The sequence below is a fragment of the Aethalodelphis obliquidens genome, unplaced genomic scaffold (genome assembly GCF_003676395.1).
Source record: "Aethalodelphis obliquidens isolate GAN/ISIS:26980383/991018 unplaced genomic scaffold, ASM367639v1 scaffold27, whole genome shotgun sequence".
Lineage (NCBI taxonomy): Eukaryota > Metazoa > Chordata > Mammalia > Artiodactyla > Delphinidae > Aethalodelphis > Aethalodelphis obliquidens.
The window spans coordinates 15,997,537-16,021,428 of NW_020837971.1; the positions used below are offsets into that span (position 1 = coordinate 15,997,537).

A 23,892-nucleotide genomic window follows, 5' to 3' on the forward strand; every position below is an offset into this window, starting at 1 on the left:
AGGGAGCCAAGACCATTCCCACCAACAAATGGTGCTGGGGAAACTGGATATCTACATGCAAAAGAATGAAGTTGGACCTTCAAAAATATACATAAATATATATATAAATCAACCCAAAATGGATCTAAATTTACGAGGTAAAACTACAAAACTCGGAATAAAACAGGGGGAAAACTTCAGTACATTGGATTTGGCAATGATTTATTGGTTTGTTGTTGTTGTTGTTGTTGTTTTTGGCCATGCCACAAGGCTTGCGGGATCTCAGTTCCCCAGCCAGGGACTGAACCCGGGCCCTGGCAGCAAAAGCCCAGAGTCCTAACCACTAGACCATTAGGGAACTCCTGGCAAAGATTTATTCTTGAATATGACACTAAAGGCACAGTTAACGGACAGAAAAATAGACAAATTAGACTTTATGAAAATTAAAACCTTTGGTGCCTCAAAGTATACTACCAATAGAGTAAAAAAGCAACCAACAGAAATGAAGGAAATATTCACAAATCACATATCTGATAAGGGATTGATTATCCAGGATACCTAGAGAACTCTTAGAACTCAACAACAAAATCCAATCCAATTCAAAACTAGACATTTCTCCAAAGGAGCTATACAAATGGACAGTAAGTACATGCTTAACATCACTAATTGTTAGGGAAATGCGAATCAAAGCCACAATGAGATACCACCTCACACCCATTAGGATGGCTATTATCAAAAAAGAAACAAACAAACCAACCAAAAAAACCCAGAAAACAAGTGTCGGTGAGGATGTGGAGAAATTGGAACCCTGTGCGTTGTTGGTAGGAATGTAAAATGGTACAGCTGCTGCTATGGCAAACAGTATGGAGCTTCCTCAGAAAATTAAAAACTAGAATTGCCATACGATTTAGCAATTCCATTTCTGGGTATACACCCAAAATAATTGACAGCAGGGTCTCAAAGGGATACTTGTAAACCCGTGTTCATAGCAGCATTATTTCACAATAGCTAAAACGTGGAAGCAACCCATATCCATCAACAGAAAAATGCTTAAGGAAACTGTGAGGTATATGCATTCGTATACATATGAATATTCTCCAGCCTTAAAAAGGAAGGAAATTCTAACACGTGTTACAACATAGCTGAACCTTGAGGACATTATGCTAAGTGAACGAAGCCCTCACAAAAGGACAAATAGCTTATGATTCCACTTACATGAGGTGCCTAGATTAGTCAACTTCAGAGACAGAGGGTAGGATGGTGGGTGCCAGCGGCTGGGGGGAGGGGATGGGGAGTCAGTGTTTAATAGGGACAGAGGTTCAGTTTTGCAGGCTGAAAGGGCCGTGGAGATGGATGGTGGTGAGTGTTGCATAACAATGTGAACGTACTTAACGCCACTTTAAAATGGTTAAAATGGCAAATTTCATGTTACGTATATTTTACCAGAAGAAAAAAACGGAGAGAAATAAGTTTTATAACCTCATAAAAAACAAACAAATCTCCCCCAAAGAAAAATAAACAAAGGGCATAAACAAAACCTCAGCTGGGTCTGGCAGCCCATCACCACCTTCCTTCTCGCTCATCGGCTCTGCCCACCAGGTCCCTGATGCCCGTCCTGGGGGCACTGGGGACCCTCTTCTCTTCGGCCCTGTGAGCAGCCCCCAGGGCCACCATGGGTGGCAGGGTCATTCTGCACCCTTGCTGGCTTTGCTGCCTCCTCTTCCTCCCTATGGTGGCTCGAAGGTGCCGTCCTGGCTGTCAGCTCTCCTCCCACCTCATCTTGCTTCCAAGGCCAGCACCACCTGCAGATGGCTACCCAGACTACTCATCCCAGGGCTCCTGCCAGCAACTGGACTCCCATCACCCTGCCCAGGGTGGCCCTGGGTGTCCGAGCCCTCATGACGCTCTGCCTCCCCTGGAGCGCAGGCACGCAGACTTGCTCTCCCCCAGCCACCAGCCCACACCACCTCTGGTTGCACGTCCAGACGAGCCTCTCCGATGTGTGCTTGCTGGCCCCAGCCTGGCAGTCAGCACCCTTCCCCACCCCCGAGCCCCGGCCTCCCGCTCTCGGGCTCTACCGCCACTCCTCCCCACACCCAGTCACTCCCACACCCAGGAAATGCACCTGGGTGAGCCCCAGCCTCCCACGGGTCCGTGCCGTCACCCTTGCTGCCTTCCTCTGCAAATCCCACTCATGCTCAGATGCCCCTTGATCTCTCCTCTGCCCAGGACCCTCAAGCCACAGAGGTCTTTCCTTCCACTCTGCTGCCAGCCTCCAAGAACTCCTAGTACCTGGTGGGGAGGGGCTGCCCCGGCTCACCTAGGAAGAAGCCCCCGACCCTCACTGTCTTTCAGAGGACGGTACAGTGACATGGGCTGCTGCGGAGCCCAGGTCTGAGGATGTGGCGTGCCCAGCAGAAGGCAGGTGCTCAGCGAGCCTGCCCTGACAATCATCTCGAGCGGCTCCCATGGCCAGCCCCTCGGGTGCCTGGTCGTCTCTCTCTCGGGGCCTGGGGCTGGCGCTGAGCTCCTGCGTTTTCCATCCATGACGTGGCTTCTCTTCCCAGCTCCACGTGACGAGCGGTCCCACACTCCTACCACGCCCCTGCTCCATGCCGCCCCACCAGTTGTGTGCTGCTGACCCTCCCCACGTCCCTGGGGGCCGAGGGCAGGGGAGGGAGGGCACCCATGGGTGGCCCCAGGGCCCGCTCACCTTGGGCAGGGCCAGCTCCTGGTCCAGCCCCACTTTGACGTAGCACATGAAATAGAGACTTGCTCCAAACATGGCCAGGAAGAGCAGCAGCTGCGGGGGGAAGCGCTGTGTGAAGGCCTCCTGCCCAGCAGCTCCCCAGGCTGGGTCTGGGTGGGGTCTCGTGGGGAACATTCTGGAGTTGGGCAGGCTTGAATCTCAGCCTCCCTCTTGCTTCAGCACCTGGACCTGGGCAAGCTCGACACCCCTCCAAAGATGACGGGCGAGGCGAGGGTCCAGGCTGAGCAGACCCCTGTCCCTGGGTGGTGCGAGGCCCCCCCAGCTTCCCCTCTGTCCCCACTCACCACGACCACACGGGTGAACCGGTGCAGCAGGAACGGGACGTAGAACTTGCGGAAGCATCGGAGCAGTAGCCCCTCGTCCTGGCTAGGCGGGGGCAGCTCCTGGGCGCTCTTGCAGCAGCAGACGTCCAGCCGGGAGGCCTGGAAGGAGGCAGGCGCTCAAGGTGGCCCCAAAACAGACCCCAGGGACCACCTCCCTCCATGGGGTGGGAGAGCCACCTTCCACAGGTGGCCCGTGCCAGCACCACCCAGTGGGGACATGCCACTGTGCGTTGCCTTTATCTCTATTTTCTACCTTGATAAAACACCTTTGAATTTTGCACCATCACGGAAACAGGAACTCCCTCCCTGTCAGTCTCTCATTTATATTTTATGTCATGACCTCGTGTACTTTAGGAGGTTTGATCATATTCCCCCAAATTACCAAAACGAGGTTGCTTTGGGACGTTGGGGACTATGTGGCCCAAACAGTCCAGCGCTCTGTTGCCGCGCTCAACGCCACACTCTGAGGCTTTACTTCTACACAGTAAAGCCACCCCAGCCCCAGCCAAGATGGGGGTCCCTGGCTCTCTCCACCTCCCCTACCTCCTGCCTTCTGCTGTCAAGGGAGAGCAGGGCCACGAAGGCTGACATCTGCAGCAGGAAGTCGAGAAGCAACGCAAAGCCGGAGGTCAGGGCAAAGGTCCGCACTGCTGGCATGGGGGTCAGAGCTCCTGGTGGGGGAGGGGACCAGGGTTGAATCTCAGGGCCCGGCACCCGCTCAGACGGTCCAAAGGGAAAGGAGGCTGCCAGCCTCCAAGAACTCCCCGTACCTGGTGGGGAGGGGCTGCCCCGGCTCACCTAGGAAGAAGCAGATGGCCTCGGAGAGGCTGCAGAGCAGCATGCTGGGGGCCACTCTGCCCAGGGCTCGGCCGATGTGGGCCTCCCGTCCCTCCCCAGGCCTCCGTGGCAGTCTCTGTGTGGGGATGGCAGGGACACAGTCAAGATCCAGCCAAGGGCTCTGTCCCTCGCAGGCCAGCAGGGAGCTGGCGCATGCCACCCGCTCCCCCGGGCACGGCCATCGCCTGGAGACCCAGCCAGGCCTGAGGAAATGGCCCCACCCTCCCCAGTGCGAGCAGACCCTGCCAACACTGTGCTCGGCCACATCTTCCACTTCTCAGGGTCTGGCCCAGAGAAATGCGTGGCACGTCTAGGGATCATCCTTGCTCTGACCCATCGTGGAACCCTGAATGTTCACTAACAGGAGAGGCTAAATGGACCCTGACTTGTCCTTCCATGGAATGCTACCTAGTAGCACAAAGACAGAGGTGACTGTGTGTGGGACAGAGAAGAACAAACCTGACTCCATATTGGATCTCTAACCTTTGTGCTCTGTTGCCTGTGCTTAGTCATGCTGGCTCTGAATCTTTCGTTCAAGAATGTTGCCTATGGCCTGAAATATACATGATGGCCCATTCTCAAGGCTCTGACCTTTCAAGGTAGAACACTTTTCCATTCACACAGAGATAAAAAAAGTTGCAGAGCAGAGTCTAACATGTGTCTTGTTGGAGGTTTATAGGAACACTGTGACCAGACCTACATGGACAGCTGCAAGAACAAAGGATTCCTGGCACCAAGAAGTTTGTAACAACAAGCCACACCCCCTCCCCTTTTAGTATAAAAGAAGCCTAAATTCTAACTCGGGTAAGATGGTTCTTTGGGACACTAGTCCACCACCTTCTCGGTCTGCTGGCTTTCCGAATCAAGTCACTATTCCTTGCCTCAACATCTCGTCTCTCGATTTATTGGCTTGTCATGCAGCGAGCAGTATGAGCTTGGGCTCAATAACATATGTGCTGTGTGACACTCTTACCAGACAGTATGTGGGGCTGACAGAGAGCAAGTTCAGGTGACACAAATGGTATGAATACATTTATGTGAAAGATAAACGCAAAGCACTGTTTTCTACAGGAATTGTACACGTGGACATCAGCGCTTAGGAAGAGGCCGTAAGAAGCCCAGCAAACCCACGCAGGGCTGCACCTGGGCATGTAGGGGCAGCTGGGGGTATGCAGAACTCCTGCCCCCTTACCTGGTACTCGAGAACGAAGATGAAGATGTTGTCGGCCCCCACGGCGAGCACCAGGAATGGTACCACTTGCAGGATCACCAGTGAGGAGGGGACACCCAGGTAGGATAAGAAGCCCATGGAAGCCATGACTGCTCCCAGCACCACAGCCACCCCGCCCAGGCCCAGCGTGGCCTTGGAGTCCACCTGCAATGGGATCAGGCTCAGCCTCCTGGCTGCGGGGCTGCCCGATGTGCCCCCAACCCGAGTTAGAGGAGGGCAGAGGGCAGGCTTGCTCCATGCTTCTGTGTTTTGGCTGCTCCGCAGAGCCATCCTCCCAAAGGCAGGCCCTGTGAGCCCGCCACTTCTTCCTCAAGCATGCATTGTAAGACAATGGAAATATTAGCTTTGCATTTGCACAAGTTGGGGGTGGGGTATTGTCAGGGAGCAGAATGAAAACTTTTGAAACAGAACACCTCAAGAAGCTCCACCCTTTGGGAGAGCCACTCTGGGTGTGTCCACTCTGCTGTTTTGAAGTGCTCTGGAAAGCAGGTTGGAAAGGTTCTAAGCACCCCGATGGGCCATCCCCACCCTCGCTGCTCCCCTCACTTCTCACCAGTACTCGGCGCCAGCTGGAGTAGCTGCCCAGGGCCAGGGAGATGTACAAGAAGATGACGAGGTAGCTGACAGCGAAGATGGGCAGGTCCTCGGCTGTTGTGCTGTTGATCTCATCCTCCAGGGAGCGCTGTGGACGCATACCCGACCAGCCCCACTGACCCAAGGGCTCGGCCAGCGGGCACTGTGTGCGTGAGCCACCGTGAGCCCCGGCAAGGCTGCGAAAACAGCTGTCGCATCACCCCATCCTCCTGGGCAGGTAGACGCTAGCTAAAGGTCACTCAGGAGGGGCGAGGACATGATGGGGACACAGGACCCCACCCAGAGCCACTTGAACTGTCCTCCCCAAAGCCAGGGGACCCTACCTCCGCCATGAATGTGACCTGGAACACACCAGCCGTCCGACGCTGGAAGGCTCGCATCTCCTCTAAGAAGGCCCCCTCCCAGAGCTTAGCCTGGGCCAGGCGGGGGTCCCCAGGAGGGTAATTGTTGAGGGGGAAGGTCATGATCAGGGCCTCCGCCTCAGAATAGTCCTTCCCTGGAAGGAGAAATGCTCAGCTACCCTCCAAGCGCACCTCTGCTTTCCTCCCCGACCCCAGCCGCACCGCTGTTTCCCCTCCCCCTCCCCTCCTCATCCAAGTCATTGTCGAATGACTACACCCCACTTCCCTCTCTCAGCCAAAGGCAAAGTCTATGGGCCCAGGCACAGAACCAGAGAACATGGGCAGGGCTGGGAGAAAATGAACGGGGTGGCAGAGGAAGCACAGAGGATGGGCGGGTCTGCAGCCGCCCCCAGGCAGCAGGAAGCCCTTTGCCACTCCCATCCTTCTGCCCTTGACTCCTGCCCCATATGTCCCCTCACTGTCCTCCTGGGGGCCACCCAGCTTACCTTTGTAGCCCCCCATGGCGAGGAAAGGGAAGACGGGCGCCCCGTAGTCAGCCATGCAGCTCAGGGCCAGGGCCGTGCCATCTTTGTAGGTGAGGGGGGCGCTGCAGGGAGAGGAACGCACCTTTCCTGATCCCACTCCCATCTCCGTGGCCCGGGTGCCCCACCCCGGACCCGCAGTGCCATTGTCTGACCCTGTGGTCAGAACATTTCTGGGCCCAATCCAGAGTGAACTGGAGCTCCCTGAGCGGGGCCTCAAGCTCTCTCTCCTCTCATCCCAGCCTCACCCTCCCGGCTCCGCCATCATGTCCTCCCGGATGCGGCGGGTGGGTGAGTGTCACACACGCTCCCCTGGGGTGGGGGCCGGAGTCTGGCACACAAGCCCCCCGGGTCCTAACCACCAACAGAGCCACGCAGGCCTCACGCTGCCCTTAGCCTCCTCCTCCCGCCAGCCCAGAAGCCTCCAGGCCCAGAGGTGGGAACTCCTTCCTTCCTTGGACAGCGTACCAGCCCTGCAACCTTGGGCAGGTCTCCATGCCCTCCACTGAGCCCTTTCTGCGAACACATCACACGTGCGTGGACGAAGCGCTCATTGTGAGCAAGTGCGTCCGTCAGTCACCAGCTGGCTGGGAGTGCTGGTTGCTGTGTGACCTTGAGCAGCTCACCATACCCCTCTGAGCCTCAGTTTCCATGTCTCTGAAATGGGGATAATCGGGCCACCCAAGAATTGTTGTGAGCATCCAAAACCAAAGTAAAGCCAACTCGAGGACTGGAAACCTGGGGTCAGAGCGTCCTCCCTGACCTGCCTGTTCTGAGGGCCAGCCCTGGGGCTGAAGCACAGACTCTGGGAAGCAGCCCAAACTTGGCTCACCTGAAGGGTGGGAGCCCTGGCTCCCCTGTCCAATCCAGAGGTTCTCAGGGTGGCATGGGGGCCTCGGGAGCCCTGGAGACCCTTTCAGGGGTCTGCAAGGTCAAAACTATTTCCATAATAACACTAAGATGCTGTTTGCAATTTTTACCCTTCTTCGATCTCGAGTCTGTGGAGTACAGACAGTTCACGGACATGGCTCTAGTTTCCATATTGCCGCTAACATTTAAGAAAAGATCACTTGGGGACTTCCCTGGTGGTCCAGTGGTTAAGAATCCTCCTACCAATGCAGGGGATGCGGGCTTGATCCCTGGTCAGAGAACTAAGATCCCACGTGCCAAGGGACAACTAAGCCCACGCGCCTCAACTAGAGAGAAGCCCACATGCTGCAACTAAGACCCAATGCAAAAAAGAAAAACAAAGATCACTTGCTGAGCTTTGGTGACGTATCAGAGCAAATCCACAATTCTCTGGAAAGGCTATTACAACACTCCTCCCTCCTCTGGCTACACGAGTGTGTGGGCAAGCATTCTCGCTGAGCTTCAACCAACAGGCCAAACGCAGAACCAGATGCCAGGATCCATCCAGCATCTTCTGCTAAGCAAGACCCTAATGAGATTTGCAAAGATGCAGAACAATGCTACTCTTATCACTCCAGATATTTTTGGTACAGAAAGTACCATTATTTTTCATAAAAATATGTTATTTGTGGCAGCATGTAATGGGCCTATTATTATTTTTTAAAGAATTAAGAAATATTTCATCATTTCTCCGTTCTACTTTCTCACGTGGTAAATGTCAGTAGATATAACCTCTATCCAAACCCAAGCTCTCTGGAGTCCTCGGTCTTTTGTCAGAGCGTGAAGGGACCCTGAGACCAGGCTTTTGAGGACCTCTGCCCATTCCAACCCCAGAGAGCCTCAGCGGCTGCCTGCCCACCTACCTGCTCCCCTCCAGGCTTGGTAGCTCTCAGACCTTCACTCTTGGTCCCAAGGCCCAGCGCTTTCACTGGCCTCCTGTTTGCACCACGGCAAAGTGGACACAGCCGGGGACAAAACCCCAAACAGCGTGAAGGGGTGTAGCTGCAGCCTGCACAAGGGTACCCGGCCCAGGCGAGCAGGACCTAAAACCAGCCCCGGCCCCTGCCCTGGCCCAGGGCACCTCACGGGCTACCCATGGCCCTGCTGGCGTGCATCCAGGCCCAGCACAAAAGCAGAAAGGAAAATAACGAAGCACACCCATGAGCAGGGCCCTCGGATTGCTCTACGACCCTTAGACCAAGAACATGCAAGGATGGGCCCTAGGTCAGGAGTGCTGCAGAAAGACCGCGTGGAGGCTCTGATGGTCGGGTGCAAACCAGCTACAGTGAGCACGCACCCCGCTTAGGGCGTGCGGATCCGAGAGGGAGCACGGAGAGAAATGGCACGTCGCCGCCCCTGCGACCGAGACCCAGAGCCACACGGGGCCCCTCAGTTTGGGCTGTGTACCTGGCCTGGGCTCCAGGGGGCCCACGCCGACCCCGGCAGCCACACCCGCGAGCACTCACTTGGCGCAGTAGAGAAAGTGGTCCTTCCAGTCCACCTGGGAGGTCTGCCCCGACAGCGTCTGGTTGGCCGTGAGCAGCAAGCGCGTGCGGTTGTTCTGGAAATACTGCAGGAGGCTGTTGACGCTGCAGTCGGAGAGACTGGCGTTGTGCGGGTTGAGGGGGGCGTAGCAGGTGTCCTGCAGGGAGACATTTCGCTGCTCCTCTGGCGACCACACCTGCAGGCGCCGCAGCCTCTCCTGCAGCTCCAGCACCTCCAGCAGCAGGTCAGAGGACAGGATCCCACTGAAGTTCTTGGGCCCCAGCAGCAGGGAGTCATACTTGTAGCGGGGCCGGCCAGGTGCCGTCAAGATCACCTGGTTGGTTCGGAAGAAGGGGCCAAAATGCTTGTCGTGGAATGCCTTCTCACTTCGGGCTTGGCTGCTGGGGGCTGACCACAGCTCCACGGGGTCTGTGGTCAGTTCTAGAAAAGCCAGGCCCCCTGCCATGGGCACCACCACAACAGTGGACACCACCAGGATGGTCACTGGCCACGAGGCCACCCACGTGCCCCAGCACTGGAAGCACTGGCTGAGGACGGTGTGGGTGGAGAGGCTGAGCCGGTGGGCGAGGCCGATGCTCGCCTCGGGGCTGCGCGTCTTGCGTTGGCCCCGCTTGGCCAGGCGGGACCACAGGAGGAAGGCGGTGAGCGAGACGAAGAGAGAGCCGAGGATGTGGATGAGGGCCAGGCTCCCTACCATGCGGCCCAGGTAGAAGGTGGGGTCCAGGGCTGGGGGCCGGGCGATGACGGGGCAGGAAGCAGTGCAGTCCTGGCAGGAGCAGGCCGACGCGCCATAGCCCAGGGACCGGTTGCAGGGCACGACCTCACCATTCAGAGGTTGCATCACGCTGCCCTCGGCCTGGCTAGGCTCCCACAGGTGAAAGGTGATGTCCAGGGGTGCCAGGCCGTTCCCCGTGTCCCCCTGGAAATTGAGCCAGCGCTGGGCATTGCAGAGGGCAGAGCCGTAGACACCGCACATGGAGCCCACCACCAACGTGGCGGCTGCAGGGATGCGCACCCGGCTGCAGGAGTCGTAGGTCCGCTCGGCGAAGCTGCGCTGGTAGTAGGCCTCATAGGCCACCACCGCCCGGGGCTGGCTGCCCCCCTGCCCGGCCACTCGGGTCACGTTGATGAAGAGGCTCTGGTTGGAGCTGCAGGTGTTGTGACAATGCAGGCTCACGAAGTTGTCAGAGCAGGCAGGGCAGCGGGTGAGGAGGGCCTTGGTGACCCTCAGGCTCACGTCCAGGGCCACCAGCTGTTTCGGGGAGCAGCAGGCGTAGGTGGTGTTGGGGCCGGTGTAGAGGCGGGGACAGATGCTCTGCAGGAGGGTCAGGTGGTCACCCGTGACGTGGCGAGCAGGCGTGTTGTCCAGGCAGGACACGTTGGTCAGTGAAGCCAGGCTTCCAGACAGCTCCGGGTTCTTCCCGCACTCGTCGTAGAAGGCACAGTATCCGGGCCGGTGTATGGGCGTGTACAGCTCGCTCTGGGCCTGTGGAACAGGGCAGCATCACCCCGAGCCCCAGCGCCGGCCAGCACCTCCGGGTAGCTGATGGGGCAGCGGGCAGCCAGGACAGGCATGGAGAAGGAAGCAGAGCAGGGCGGGTGAGGGGTGGACGCCAGGCAGGTCCAGGACGCCAGGGATCCTGGGGGAGTGCTGGAGGAGGTGGGGCGCCGAAGCAGCACGTGGGGCTCCCAGTGGGGTCTGAGGGTGGTGAGCGGATGGGAACAGCCAGGCTTCCACCCTGAGCGACAGGGTCACTGGAGAGAGAGGTGACCTGGCACATCTGCCTTAGCAAGGTCACTCCAGAGGGTAAGGGGACAGTAGTGAGAACGGGGTCACCCAGGGGACCCCTGGAAGCCACTGTGTGGTCCTGCTGAGAAACGATGACCCCTGGACAGGCGGAGGGCTGCTCCAAGGGGCCGTGTGGATGCAGGCCCTGTGCACCTGGGGCACCATTGCCATTGCTGGCGGCTGCCACCGTGCCCAAGCTGCAGCCAGGGCCCCTCTTGGAGATTCTGAGCAGAGCTTCCCCTGCCCTTACCTGCTGGGGGCTGAAAGCCTTCACCCACCTTCCCAGGCGTGCAAATGAGCAAGAAACTTGCGAGGCAAGACCTCCTCCCAAACCTAGATGCTAAATCCTCATTAGGTGATTCTCCCCCTGAACCCATGCCGTCAGCACCCCGGGACTGGCTCCTCCTTTAACCTTCCACCAACTGTCTTAGGCCAGGACACCCACAGAGGACCAGGAATGGGAGGCACTCAGTCACACGCAGTCCAGCTACCCCCTGCTCAACGCTTGTGTCCATCTAACCCCACGACCTGAAGACTTGAGCAGCTCAGGGCCCTCGACCTGCACCCCTCCTCTGGGAGCCTGGGATCCCTCATCTGTTTAGAAACTGCCCCCTCCCCAGACCCCAGGCCCTCTCTCACTGTTGCCAAGCAGCCCCCTGCCCGGGGTGGACATAGGGCCTAGGACTCACCGACTTCAGGAGCAGAGCCCAGAGCAGCCAGCCCTTCAGGCCGACCTCCACCATCCTGGCACTGGGAAGGGGTCAGAGGGTAAGTGAGGCCAGGACTTGGGGACAGCCAAGGGCTGGCTCCTGGCAACACACAGAGCTCACTGCGGCCGTACATATACTAAAACTGGGGACGGCCTACGAGGCAGCTTCCCCACCCGGGACAGTGTCACCCGATTGAGTTGGGGACCAATGGGGCTGAGCCCTGCACCTCCCAGGGCTCCCAGCTGGTTAATGATCCACCTCACTTCTCCCTCCAACCTTTGGCTGCACCCTCTCAGTTGAGCCTCCCGGGGTGTCCCCTTCATCCACTTCCCAAAGTGACTAAGGCCAGAGGACTGAGTGAGCCAGAGACTTCCCGTGAGCTCCCCAAGCGGCCTCTGCTGCAGGAGGTCCCAGGCCCAGAGACAAGTGCAAGACGTGGCTGGGCCCAGGCACCGGCCCTCTGAACCTCTCTTCGCGCCCCCAAGCCCCAGCCTCAGACCCCCCAGTCTCCCCAGCACCCTCTTGGGTCCAGGCCAGCTCTGGCTGGGACACACCCTTGCACTGTCATCCTTAGCAACTGTTGTTAATTAATATTAACAACCCGATAACAGAGGGGGCAGTTAGGGGTGGAGTGACACAGTGACAGTAGTCTCCTCTGGGTGGAGGGGCAAACACCAGCTCACTGGGGTCTGACAGTGCACAGAGACCCCAGGTGTGAAGGGTACACAAAGCCTCGCTCCTCCGCCCCCGGCCCCTCCCTTATGTCCCGTGCCCGGGTCTGTCCCCACCAACCATGGAGGAGCTGAGTGTCGCTGGGAGCCCCAGGCAAGCAGCCCCGCCCCCCCTGGGCCCAGGTTACACTTCATTCACCTTCTGCTCCTTCCAGATAGGGAGCTCTGAGGCCTCCCTTGGGCTCTCCCTATCACCAGAATGGGTCAGACCTTGGCCCCCATGCCAAGGCTGAGCAGATAAGGTCAGCCCGGGGGGGGGCTATCTCTCATGTGGCCACCTGCCACAGGCAGCTGCCGGAAGGAAACTGCTGTCTCCCTGGTCTTGTGTTTGCTTCATAGACCCTGGCCTGACTCGGAGGGAGCCACCCAACACATACAGGGGAAGACAGAAGCCAAGAGCGGGGGAACCAGACGCCAAGGGGGGATGCCAGGGCAGGTGCCGGCGGACCCCTAAGCCCCCAGTCAGCCACGGTGGAGAGGAGAGCCAACGGCCCAGGGGCTGCCGTGTGCAGTGACCTCCATCCGGCACCTCCCGGGCCCCGCCCCCATACACCATGGCAGGCAGATGCTGGGAATCCAGCTCCGTCTCCCAGATAGGCTCTGTCCTCTCTCCTAGATGTCTATCCCCCGAAGCAGACGCTGAGGCAGGGATTCCAGTGCAAAGAGTTGATTTGGAAGGTGGTGCCAGAGGGCACCAGCAGACAGTGGGGATGAGCCAGGGGATGGAAGGAAGCAACCAGAGTGCATTGAAGAGTGGGTTCCTTGGACTTCCCTTGTGGTCCAGTGGTTAGGTCTCCATGCTTCCACTGCAGGGGGCACCGGTTCCGTCTCTGGTCGGGGATCTAAGATCCCGCATTGTGTGCTGCGCGGCCCACAAAAAAAAAAAAAGAGTGGGCTCCGGCTTGAGTACCCACAGCCTCACGGGGAACCTCCGGAAGATGATGCGGAGCCTGCCCCAAGGGTGTGTGCTTGTCCATCATCTTCTTTGGTCACTGGTTGAGGACATTCTCTGCAGCTTCAGCCCCAGGCCCCTCTGGCACTTGTGGAGCCCCCGGGCACACCCTCTTGACCTAGTTTGACCCTAGGGGAGGCCCACAGAGACGGAGCCCAGATGTGTGGCCTCTGGGATCTTCTCCGAAACACACACAGGGGGAAAGCAGCAGTATCCAGCTCTGAGTAAAAGACGAAAACTCTCAGCCGCAATCTCACCACCTGGCTCCCTGGGCACGTGTGGGGTCTCCGAGGCCACGCCCCAGGCACAGACTTCTGTTGTGAGCACAGTTTTTGTACACTCCCGTATCCCACTTTATCTCCTGACATTTAGCGCAGACTCAACACTTCCTTCAGACTCTGACTAGTGTGTGTGTCACTGGGCTGTGTCCCACAGAGTGAGGGATTGCCTGCTCTCCTAGTGCCAAAGGTCAGCTGCTTCCAATAAAGAAGTTTTTGGTTGATATCTTTGTGCCTAACTGTATTTCCTCTATTTTGTATTTATCTTCCTTAATCCAGGATTCTAGAGATGAGATGGGAGTGTTGACGAGTACCACGTCTACAGCCCTAAGTACACACAGTTCATCAGCTCTCCCCTTGGGCTAATCTAATCTAGGATGTCTTGACTAATTATCAGACTCTTGCTTATTGGTGTCGGGTGAAGGGGTCAGATGGTGGACACACATGGATTCCCCAAGGGTTGCGACTCTTTTCACTGACACCAGCAGTAACCAAAAGTGCCAAGTCACTAGCCTCACCTTCACTGTGTGTTCGATCTGTTGTCAGACTTTACAAATTTAATAACTGTAAAAAGATGTCTCGTTTTCGATTCTCCTTTATTACTAGCAGGATTGAACCTGCCCCAGCAGTCCCAGAGAGGGAACTGGAGCTGAACACTGTTGCTAAGCTCAGGAGGTGGCGAGGAGGGGCCAGCTGCCAGCATAGGAGCCTCCTGTGGTCAGGGATGCCTGGCCGACGCAGCACGCCTCACTGGCTTGCCTCTCTGCACCCCAGGAGCGTGCTGAGGGTTTGCAGTCTGGGCTGAGAGGTCAGGGTAAGACGGTGATGCTCCACCAGTCACTGGTCCAGGCCATGGCATCTGGCTAACTGTGTGTGCAATGCTCTGACCAGCAGTGATGTGAACAGTTTATGGTCATTTCCAGCTCACAGGGGTAACCAGCCTACAGGCTGAGATTTGGAACCTGGTCACTTAGTGGACCCTTCATCTTCTTTGCCATCAGACCCCAATTCTATTTGGTGAAGGACTGTGTCCACAGTCCAGGTGAGAGATGCTGCTCCCTGCTCTCCCAGCCTCCTTTCCAGCCAGCAGTGGTCCCGTGATCCTGTTCTGGCCAATGTGAAGGCTTCTTTTAAGAAAAAATAGTCTTGTGTTGAGCAGTCTTATGTTTATAGAAAAATTGAGCAAACACAACATTGTAACAACTATATTTCAACTTTAAAAATTTGGGGGGACTTCCCTGGTGGCACAGTCGTTAAGAACCCACCTGCCAACGCAGGGGACACGGGTTCGAGCCCTGGTCCGGGAAGTTCCCACATGCCGCGGAACAACTAAGCCTGTGTGCCACAACTACTGAGCCTGCACTCTAGAGCCCGCGAGCCACAACTACTGAGCACACGTGCCACAACTACTGAAGCCCACGCACCTAGAGCCCATGGTCCGCAACAAGAGAAGCCACCGCAATGAGAAGCCCGAGCACCACAGCGAAGAGTAGCCCCCACTCAATGCAACTCGAGAAAGCCTGCTCGCAGCAACGAAGAACCAACGCAGCCAAACATAAATAAATAAATAAATATCCTTCTAAAAAAATTTTTTTTTCTTAACTGAACAGAAGGTACATAGCTCCCTCATGCCCTTTCATCCCCTCAACAGTTTCATCTGTTACGACTCTCCTGCATTACCGTGTGGCACATTTGTTGCAATCAATGAGCCAATATTGACATGTTATTATTCACTGTAGTCCATAGTTCACCTTAGAGTTCACCCTTGGTGTGTGCATTCTATGGGATTTGACAAGTGTATAACGACATGTATCCACAATTATTATATTATACAGAATAGTGTCTCAGCCTAAAAATCCCCTGTTCATCCTTTGCTCTCCCTAAACCCGAACCACTGAAAACCGCTGCTCTTTGTGCATACATTTTTTTGTGTTCATAAAATACACATACCATAAAATTTACCTTCTTAACCTTTTTTTTTTTTTTTTTGCGGTACACGGGCCTCTCACTGTCGTGGCCTCTCGCGTTGCGGAGCACAGGCTCCGGACGCACAGGCTCAGCGGCCATGGCTCACGGGCCCAGCCACTCCACAGCATGTGGGATTTTCGCGGACCAGGGCACAAACCCGTGTCCCCTGCATCGGCAGGTGGACTCTCAACCACTGCGCCACCAGGGAAGCCCTCTTAACCATTTTTAACTGTACAGTTCAGTGGTCTTAAAGACATTCACACTGTTGTGCTACCATCACCACCATCCATCCTCCTAACTCATTTCGTCCGGTAAAACTGAACTTCGGTACCATTAAATGTTGTCTCCCCATCTTCCCCTCCTCCCAGGCTCTGGCAACTACCATTCTTCTTTCTGTCTCCATGAATCTGACTACTCTAAGTACCACATATAAGTAGAATCATACAGTAGTTGTCTTTTTGTTACTGGCTTGTTTCATTTAACATAATGTCTTCAAGATTCATCCATCTTGCAAAATTTCCTTCTTTCTTAAGACTGAATAATATTCCATTGTATGTATACACCACATTTTGCTTATCCATCTGTCAATGGACACTTGCTTCCATTTTTGGGCTATTGTGAATAATGCTGTTATGAACACGGGTGTACAATATCCCTTCCAGACTCTGCTTCAGTTCTTTGGAGAATATACCTAGGTATGGAATTATGGGACCGTATGGCAGTTCTATTTTTAATTTTTTGAGGAACCGCCATACTATTTTCCACAGCAGCTATACCATTTTATGGTATCACCAACAGTGCACAAGTGTTCCAATTTCTCCATTTCCTTGCCAACACTTGTGCTTTTCTAGTTTTTTGATAGTAGCCATCCTAATGGGTGTGAGGTGGTATCCCATTGTAGTTTTGATTTTCATTTCCCTAATGACTAGTGATGTCGAGCCTCTTTTCATGTGCTTATTTGTCATTCATATATCTTCTTTGGAGAAATGTCTATTCAAGTCCTTTGCCAATTTTTTAATTAGGTTTTTTTCTTGTTTGTTTTGGTTTTTGATGTTGAGTTTTAGGAGTTCTCTCTATAATCTGGATATTAATCCTTTGTCAGATATATGGTTTGCAAATATTTTCCCCCATTCTGTGGGTTGTCTTTTTACTATGTTGACAGTGACTTTTGATGCAAAAAGTTAATTTTCATTTAGTCAAATTTCTCTATTTTTCCTTTTGCTAAATGTGCTTTTGGTGTCATATCCAAGGAATCATTGCCAAATCCAATGTCATAAAATTTTGTCCTATGTTTTATTCTAAGAGTTTTATACTTTCAGCTCTAAAGTTTAGGTCTTTAACATCCTAAACTTATAACACTCTAGTTTTTATTTATACCAGCTTAAGTTCAATAACATATAAAACTCTGTTCCTCTACAGCTCTGTCTCCACCTCTTTCAGCTGTTGTCACAGAATTACATCTTTATATATTATGCATCCAAAAACATAAACTAATAATTATTTCAAATGCATCTGGCTCTTAAATTACATAGAAAGTAAGATTTGGGGTTACAAACCAAGGTACAGTAATACTAGTTTTCACAGTTTTTTTAAATTAGTTTCTTAAATCATGTAGGAAACAAAAATTGTAGTTATAAATCATTGTTACAGTGAGATAGCTTTTATAATTGCCCACGTACCTTTACTGAGATCTTTATATCTCCATATGGCTTTGAGTTACTGTTTAGTGTCCTTGTAGCACTCCTTTGAGCATTTCTTGCAGGGAAGATCTAATGGTTACAAACTCCGTCCGTTTTTGTTTATGTGGGAATGTCTTAATTTCTCCCTCACTTTTGAAGGACAGTTTTGCCAGATATAGGATTCTTGTTAACAGCTTTTTTCCTTTTAGCATTTTGAATATATCAGCCCAACATCTTATGGACTCCAAGGTTTCTGATGAGAAACTTGCTGATAATCTTTTTGAGAATCCCGTGTATGTAACAATTTGCTTCTCTCTTGCTGCTTTCAAGATCATCTTTTTGGCTTTTGTAAATTTGATTATAATATGTCTTGGTATGGATCTGAGTTCACATTACTTGGAGTTCATTGTTTCTTGAATGTTTATGTTCATTTATTTCATCAAATTTAGAAAGTTTTCCACCATTATTTCTCCAAATATTTTCTCTGCCCCTTTCTCTCTTTATTCTCCTGAGACTCCTTGATGCATAGGTTGGTATGATGGATATTGTCCTACAAGTCCTTTAGGCTCCATTTGCTTTTCTTCAAATTTTTTTCTTTCTCTTTCTCAGACTTCATAATTTACATTATCCTATCTTCAATTCACTGATTTTTCTTGTTTTTATATAAATTTATTTATTTTTTTAGTTTATCTTTGGCTGCGTTGGGTCTTCGTTGCTGCATGGGGGCTTTCTCTAGTTGTGGCGAGCGGGGCCTACTCTTTGTTGTGGTGCGTGGGCTTCTCATTGCAGTGGCTTCTCTTGTGGCAGAGCACAGGGTCTAGGCACATGGGCTTCAGTAGTTGCAGCACACGGGCTCAGTAGTTGTGGTTCGCAGGCTCCAGAGCAGAGGTTCAGTAGTTGTGGTTCATGGGCTGAGTTGCTCCGCAGCATGTGGTATCTTCCCGGACCAGGGCTCGAACCTGTGTCCCCTGCATTGGCAGGTGGATTCTTAACCACTGTACCACCAGGGAAGTCCCTTTCCTTTAGTTCTTCCAACATCTTTAGGACAGTTGTTTTAAAGCCTTTGTCTAGTATTTCTGCCAGTAGATATTTTTCAAAGACTGTTTCTGTCGATTTTTTTTTCCCTTTGAATGGGTCATACTTTTCTGTTTCTTTGTATGCCTTGTGATTTTTGTTGTTGTTGTTGAACACTGGACATGTGAATTTAATAATGAGGGAACTCTGGAAATCAGATTCCTCTCCTTCCCCAGGGTTTGTGGGGGTTTGTTATGTTTTTGTTTATCGTGTATTGCTTTTTTTAAATTTTTATTGGAGTATAATTGATTTATGATGTTGCGTTAGTTTCAGGTTGTTTATTGTGTATTGTTTTCTGATTGTTATAGGCTGTCTCTGTGCCCAGGATCAACCTAAGGTATAAACTTAAGGTCTTCTCAAGTCCTTTTTTAGACTTTTCCTGGGTATGCAGGGTCACTTTCTAATTTTCTCTGTATATGCAGTTGTTTTTGAATGTCCTAGATTTTAATGTCTGGCCCGAGACAGCAAAAAGTGAAAAATGAAGGTGGGAATAAAAGAGCACTGGTCCTTTAAACCTTCTGGAGGTCACTTCGCCTGGAGGGGGAGGGGCTTGCAACAACTGGGGAGGTGACTATTTGTCTGCACCTCTGTGACCTGAACCAGCAATCAGCCATCAGAGCACAGATCCCCAGTATCTGGAGGATAGGGTCCTTTTTGTCCACCCTGGCTCCAGCTAGCTGTTGCGCACAGCTGCCTGCAACAGGCTGCAAGTTGGGGATGGGTAGGTGCTACTGTACAAAGGGCTGAAATCGAGAAAAATTAACCCCAGTTTACCCTCCAAGTCTTCCCCTGGAAGCTGCAAGCCTTCAACAGACTCCAGATTTCCAAAATAGTTACATCAGACAAGTTCTGCCAGTGCAATTGTTGTCTAGGTGGGGAGACAGATTCCTGGTACATCCTACTCCATCAGCTTCTCATGATCTTCTTTCTCCAACATGAAGGCTTCTGTTTCCCTCATTAAATGGGGTGTATGCAGCGGGCATGGTATTCTAGCATTTCTCCCTTTTCACTGCCCTAGACATAGATGGAATGTCTGGAGGTGTAGCAACCACCTTGTGGCCCTGAGGCATCAAACACGAGGAGAAAGGCAAGATGCACAAAATCACAGAGGGAGTGATATCAGCAAAATGGTGAACTAGGAAGCTCCAAGCTCTTGTTTTCCCACAAAAACACTGAAAAAACAAGCAGAGGATTTCCCTTGTGGTGCAGTGGTTAAGAATCTGCCTGCCAATGCAGGGGACACGGGTTCGATCCCTGGTTCAGGAAGATCCCACATGCCACGGAGCAACTAAGCCCATGAGCCACAACTACTGAGCCTGAGTGCCACAACTACTGAAGTTCACGCACCTAGAGCCCATGCTCTGCAACAAGAGATGCCACCGCAAAGAGAAGCCCGTACACTGCAACGAAGAGTAGATCCTGCTTGCTGCAACTAGAGAAAGCCCATGTGCAGCAACAAAAACCCAACACAACCAAAAATAAATAAATAAATAAATTTATTTATAAAAACAAGCAGAACTGTCAGAATCAACTTTAAAAAGTTGGAGCTCTGGAAAAAATTCAAAGGTCTGCAGCAACCAAGCAAGAGCTCAACCAGGAAAAAGCCATCTTCAAGACAGCAGGGGAATATGACAAACCCACAGCCAACATTGTTCTCAATGGTGAAAAACTGAAACCACTTCCTCTAAGATCAGGAACAAGACAAGGTTGTCCACTCTCACCACTATTATTCAACACAGTTTTGGAAGTTTTAGCCACAGCAATCAGAGAAGAAAAAGAAATAACAGGAATCCACATCAGAAAAGAAGAAGTAAAGCTGTGACTCTTTGCAGATGACATGATACTATACATAGAGAATCCTAAAGATGCTACCAGAAAACTATTAGAGCTAATCAATGAATCTGGTAAAGTAGCAGGATACAAAATTAATGCACAGAAATCTCTGGCATTCCTATATACTAATGATGAAAAATCTGAAAGAGAAATTAAGGAAACACTCCCATTTACCATTGCAACAAAAAGAATAAAATACCTGGGAATAAACCTACCTAAGGAGACAAAGTCCTGTATGCAGAAAACTATAAGACACTGATTAAAGAAATCAAGTATGATACAAACAGATGGAGAGATATACCATGTTCTTGGATTGGAAGAATCAACATTGTGAAAAGGACTATACTACACAAAGCAATCTACAGATTCAGTGCAATCTCTATCAAACTACCAATGGCATTTTTCACAGAACTAGAACAAAAAACTTCACAATTTGTATGGAAACACAAAAGACCCTGAATAGTCAAAGCAATCTTGAGAAAGAAAAACGGAGCTGGAGGAATCAGGCTCCCAGACTTCAGACTATACTACAAAGCTACAGTAATCAAGGCAGTATGGTACTGACACAAAAACAGAAATATAGATCAATGGAACGGGTTAGAAAGCCCAGAGATAAACACACACACATATGGTCACCTTATTTTTGATAAAGGAGGCAAGAATATACAATGGAGAAAAGACAGCCTCTTCAATAAGTGGTGCTGGGAAAACTGGACAGCTACATGTAAAAGAATGAAATTAGAATACTCCCTAACACCATACACAAAAATAAACTCAAAATGGATTAAAGACCTAAATGTAAAGCCAGACACTATCAAACTCTTAGAGGAAAACATAGGCAGAACACTCTTGACATAAATCACAGCAAGATCCTTTCTGACCCACCTCCTAGAGAAATGGAAATAATAACAAAAATAAACAAATGGGACCTAATGAAACTTAACAGCTTTTGCACAGCAAAGGAAAACATAAACAAGATGAAAAGACAACCCTCAGAATGGGAGAAAATATTTGCAAACAAAGCAACTGACAAAAGATTAATCTCCAAAATATACAAGCAGCTCATGCAGCTCAATATCAAAAAACAAACAACCCAAGCCAAAAATGGGCAGAAGACCTAAATAGACATTTCTCCAAAGAACATATACAGAGTGCCAAAAAACACATGAAAGGATGCTCAACATCACTAATCATTAGAGAAATGCAAATCAAAATTACAATGAGGTATCACCTCACACCAGTCAGAATGGGCATCGTCAAAAAACCTACAAACAATAAATGCTGGAGAGGGTGTGGAGAAAAGGGAACCCTCTTGCACTGTTGGTGGGAATGTAAATTGATACAGCCACTATGAAGAACAGTATGGAGGTTCCTTAAAAAAAATAAAAATAGAACTACCATATGATCCAGCAATCCCACTACTGGGCATATACCCTGAGAAAACCATAATTCAAAAAGAGTCATGTGCCACGATGTTCATTGCAGCTCTATTTACAATAGCCAGGACATGGAATCAATCTAAGTGTCTATTGACAGATGAATGGATAAAGAAGATGTGGCACATATATACAATGGAATATTACTCAGCCATAAAAAGAAATGAAATTGAGTTATTTGTAGTGAGGTGGATGGACCTAGAGTCTGTCATACAGAGTGAAGTAAGTCAGAAAGAGAAAAACAAATACCATATGCTAACACATATATATGGAATCTAAAAGAAAAAATGGTTCTGAAGAACCTAGGGGTAGGACAGGAATAAAGATGCAGACATAGAGAATGGACTTAAGGACACGGGGAGCGGGAAGGGTAAGCTGGGACGAAGTGAGAGAGGGGCATGGACATATATACACTATCAAATGTAAAATAGGTAGCTAGTGGGAAGCAGCTGCATAGCACAGGGAGAGCAGCTCGGTGCTTTGTGACCAGCTAGGGGGGTGGGATAGGGAGGGTGGGAGGGAGATGTAAGAGGGAGGAGATATGGGGATATATGTATATGTATAGGTGATTCACGTTGTTATAAAGCAGAAACTAACACACCATTGTAAAGCAATTACACTCCAATAAAGGTGTTAAAAAAAAAGATAGTAGGGGACTTCCCTGACAGTCCAGTGGTTAAGACACCATGCTTCCATTGCAGTGGGATGCAGGTTTGATCCCTGGTCGGGGAACTAAGATCCCACATGCCACGTGGTGTAGCCAAAACAAAAAACAAAAAAAAAAGACAGTAGGAAAGTTTTCCGGTGTTTCTACTCAACCATGCCCCACCCCCTCTCTGGCACAGCAGAAGTCTTCATCTTGAAGTGATGTCAACACAGTTTCTAATCCCCTCCCTCAAACCAGTGGAAGCTGAGGCACCCTTATTTGCAAATTACTGTGTATATACATTCTAACCTGTGTTGGGGAGACCTAAAGAACTGCAACATAAAGAAATGTGAGGCACTTGCTTCTCTTTCACGTCAGGTGGAAGTCAGGTGGACAAAGCAACAGCCACTGCTCCTAAAAGACATCTGAGGCAAGGGATTACGAGTGGAGACACACAACAGATCATATACAGCCCAGAGGAGAAGCTTGGAAAGTTAGTACGTTCAAAAGCAGCTGTGTATAAGGGGTATTTAGAAAGCCACATGCATGCACAGCACAAGACACATACCCAGAAAAGACCTGCAGAGACCTGACGCTTTCACCCTGGGCTTATGCCTAGGCTCAGAGCAAGACTGCATAAATATTAAAGGATAATCCCAGCACAGAGCCAATCTGAAAAAAAGGGAGAGGTGGAGTTTTGTTTGTTTGTTTTTCTGTTTCTCTCTCTCTCTCTCTCTCTCTCTCTCTCTCTCTGTGTGTGTGTGTGTGTGTGTGTGTTTTGTTTGTTTGTTTGTTTAGCTCCTGGCATTCAAGGAAATCTCTACCAAAACATTAGCTGATCATGAGCTAAAGGAGCAGAGATTTCAGTGAGCACACACAAGGAATAGTCTTTGCAAAAATAGTTTGGAAAAGTATAAACATAAGCAGAACACTACAACCTTCAACAGTAAAAACATAAACAAACCAAAAGAGCAAATGCTAGGGAATAGGGAGAATCTGATTTCCAAAGTTAGCACATTTTAATAATCAAATACCCAGTTTTCAACAAAACAATGATAATGCATACAAAGACACAAGAAAATATGCCCATTCAAAGTAACAAACAAACAAAAAAATTGACAGGGAATTCCCTGGCAGTCCAGTGATTAGGATTCTGAGCTTCCACTGCAGGGGGCATGGGTTCAATCCCTGATCGAGGAACTCAGACCCCACAAGCCACACAGTGCCAGTGCGGCCAAAAAAAAAAAAAAAAAATTGACAAAGATCATCCCTGAGGAAATCCATAAGAAAAGATCTTAAAACAACTGTCTAGGGAGTTCCCTGGTGGTCTAGTGGTTGGGAATTGGTGCTTTTACTGCTGTGGCCTGGGTTCAATCCCTGGTCGGGGAACTGATATCCCACAAGCAGTGCAGTGTAGCCAAAAAAATAAACCAAAACAAAACCAACAACTGTCTAAAATATACTCAGAAAGGTACAGAGGAAAAGGTACAAAGAACCAAAGGAAATCAGAAAAAAAAAGTATGAACAAAATTAATAAAGAATACAAAATCTAAAAAGAAATCAAAAAGAAATTCTGGAGCTGAAAAGTACAATAACAAATGAAAAATCCACTAGAGGGGTTCAACAGCAGATGTGAGGAAATAATCAGTGAACTTGAAGATAGAGCAATTGAAATAATCAAGTTTGAGGAGAAGAAATAGAAGAGTAGGACTTCCCTGGTGGCGCAGTGGTTAAGAATCCACCTGCCAATGCAGGGGACACGGG

At 50.8% G+C, this 23,892-nt stretch overlaps 1 protein-coding gene across 1 annotated transcript in view; it reads right to left on the bottom strand.

Moving 5' to 3' along the window:
* The window catches only part of NPC1L1 (NPC1 like intracellular cholesterol transporter 1), a 29,989-nt gene extending 12,133 nt beyond the window's left edge, over nucleotides 1-17,856 (bottom strand). The window contains exons 1-11 of the mRNA XM_027124025.1: nucleotides 17,140-17,856; nucleotides 11,511-14,619; nucleotides 8,993-10,518; nucleotides 6,582-6,682; nucleotides 6,058-6,230; nucleotides 5,694-5,822; nucleotides 5,102-5,284; nucleotides 3,871-3,985; nucleotides 3,616-3,743; nucleotides 3,034-3,171; nucleotides 2,693-2,782 (exon numbers count right to left, since the gene is read on the bottom strand). Of these exons, the coding sequence (XP_026979826.1) occupies nucleotides 2,693-2,782; nucleotides 3,034-3,171; nucleotides 3,616-3,743; nucleotides 3,871-3,985; nucleotides 5,102-5,284; nucleotides 5,694-5,822; nucleotides 6,058-6,230; nucleotides 6,582-6,682; nucleotides 8,993-10,518; nucleotides 11,511-11,564 (2,637 nt within the window). The 5' untranslated portion in view covers nucleotides 11,565-14,619; nucleotides 17,140-17,856. The remainder of the gene's footprint in view (nucleotides 1-2,692; nucleotides 2,783-3,033; nucleotides 3,172-3,615; nucleotides 3,744-3,870; nucleotides 3,986-5,101; nucleotides 5,285-5,693; nucleotides 5,823-6,057; nucleotides 6,231-6,581; nucleotides 6,683-8,992; nucleotides 10,519-11,510; nucleotides 14,620-17,139) is intronic.
* Between the last annotated feature and the right edge of the window lie 6,036 nt (nucleotides 17,857-23,892).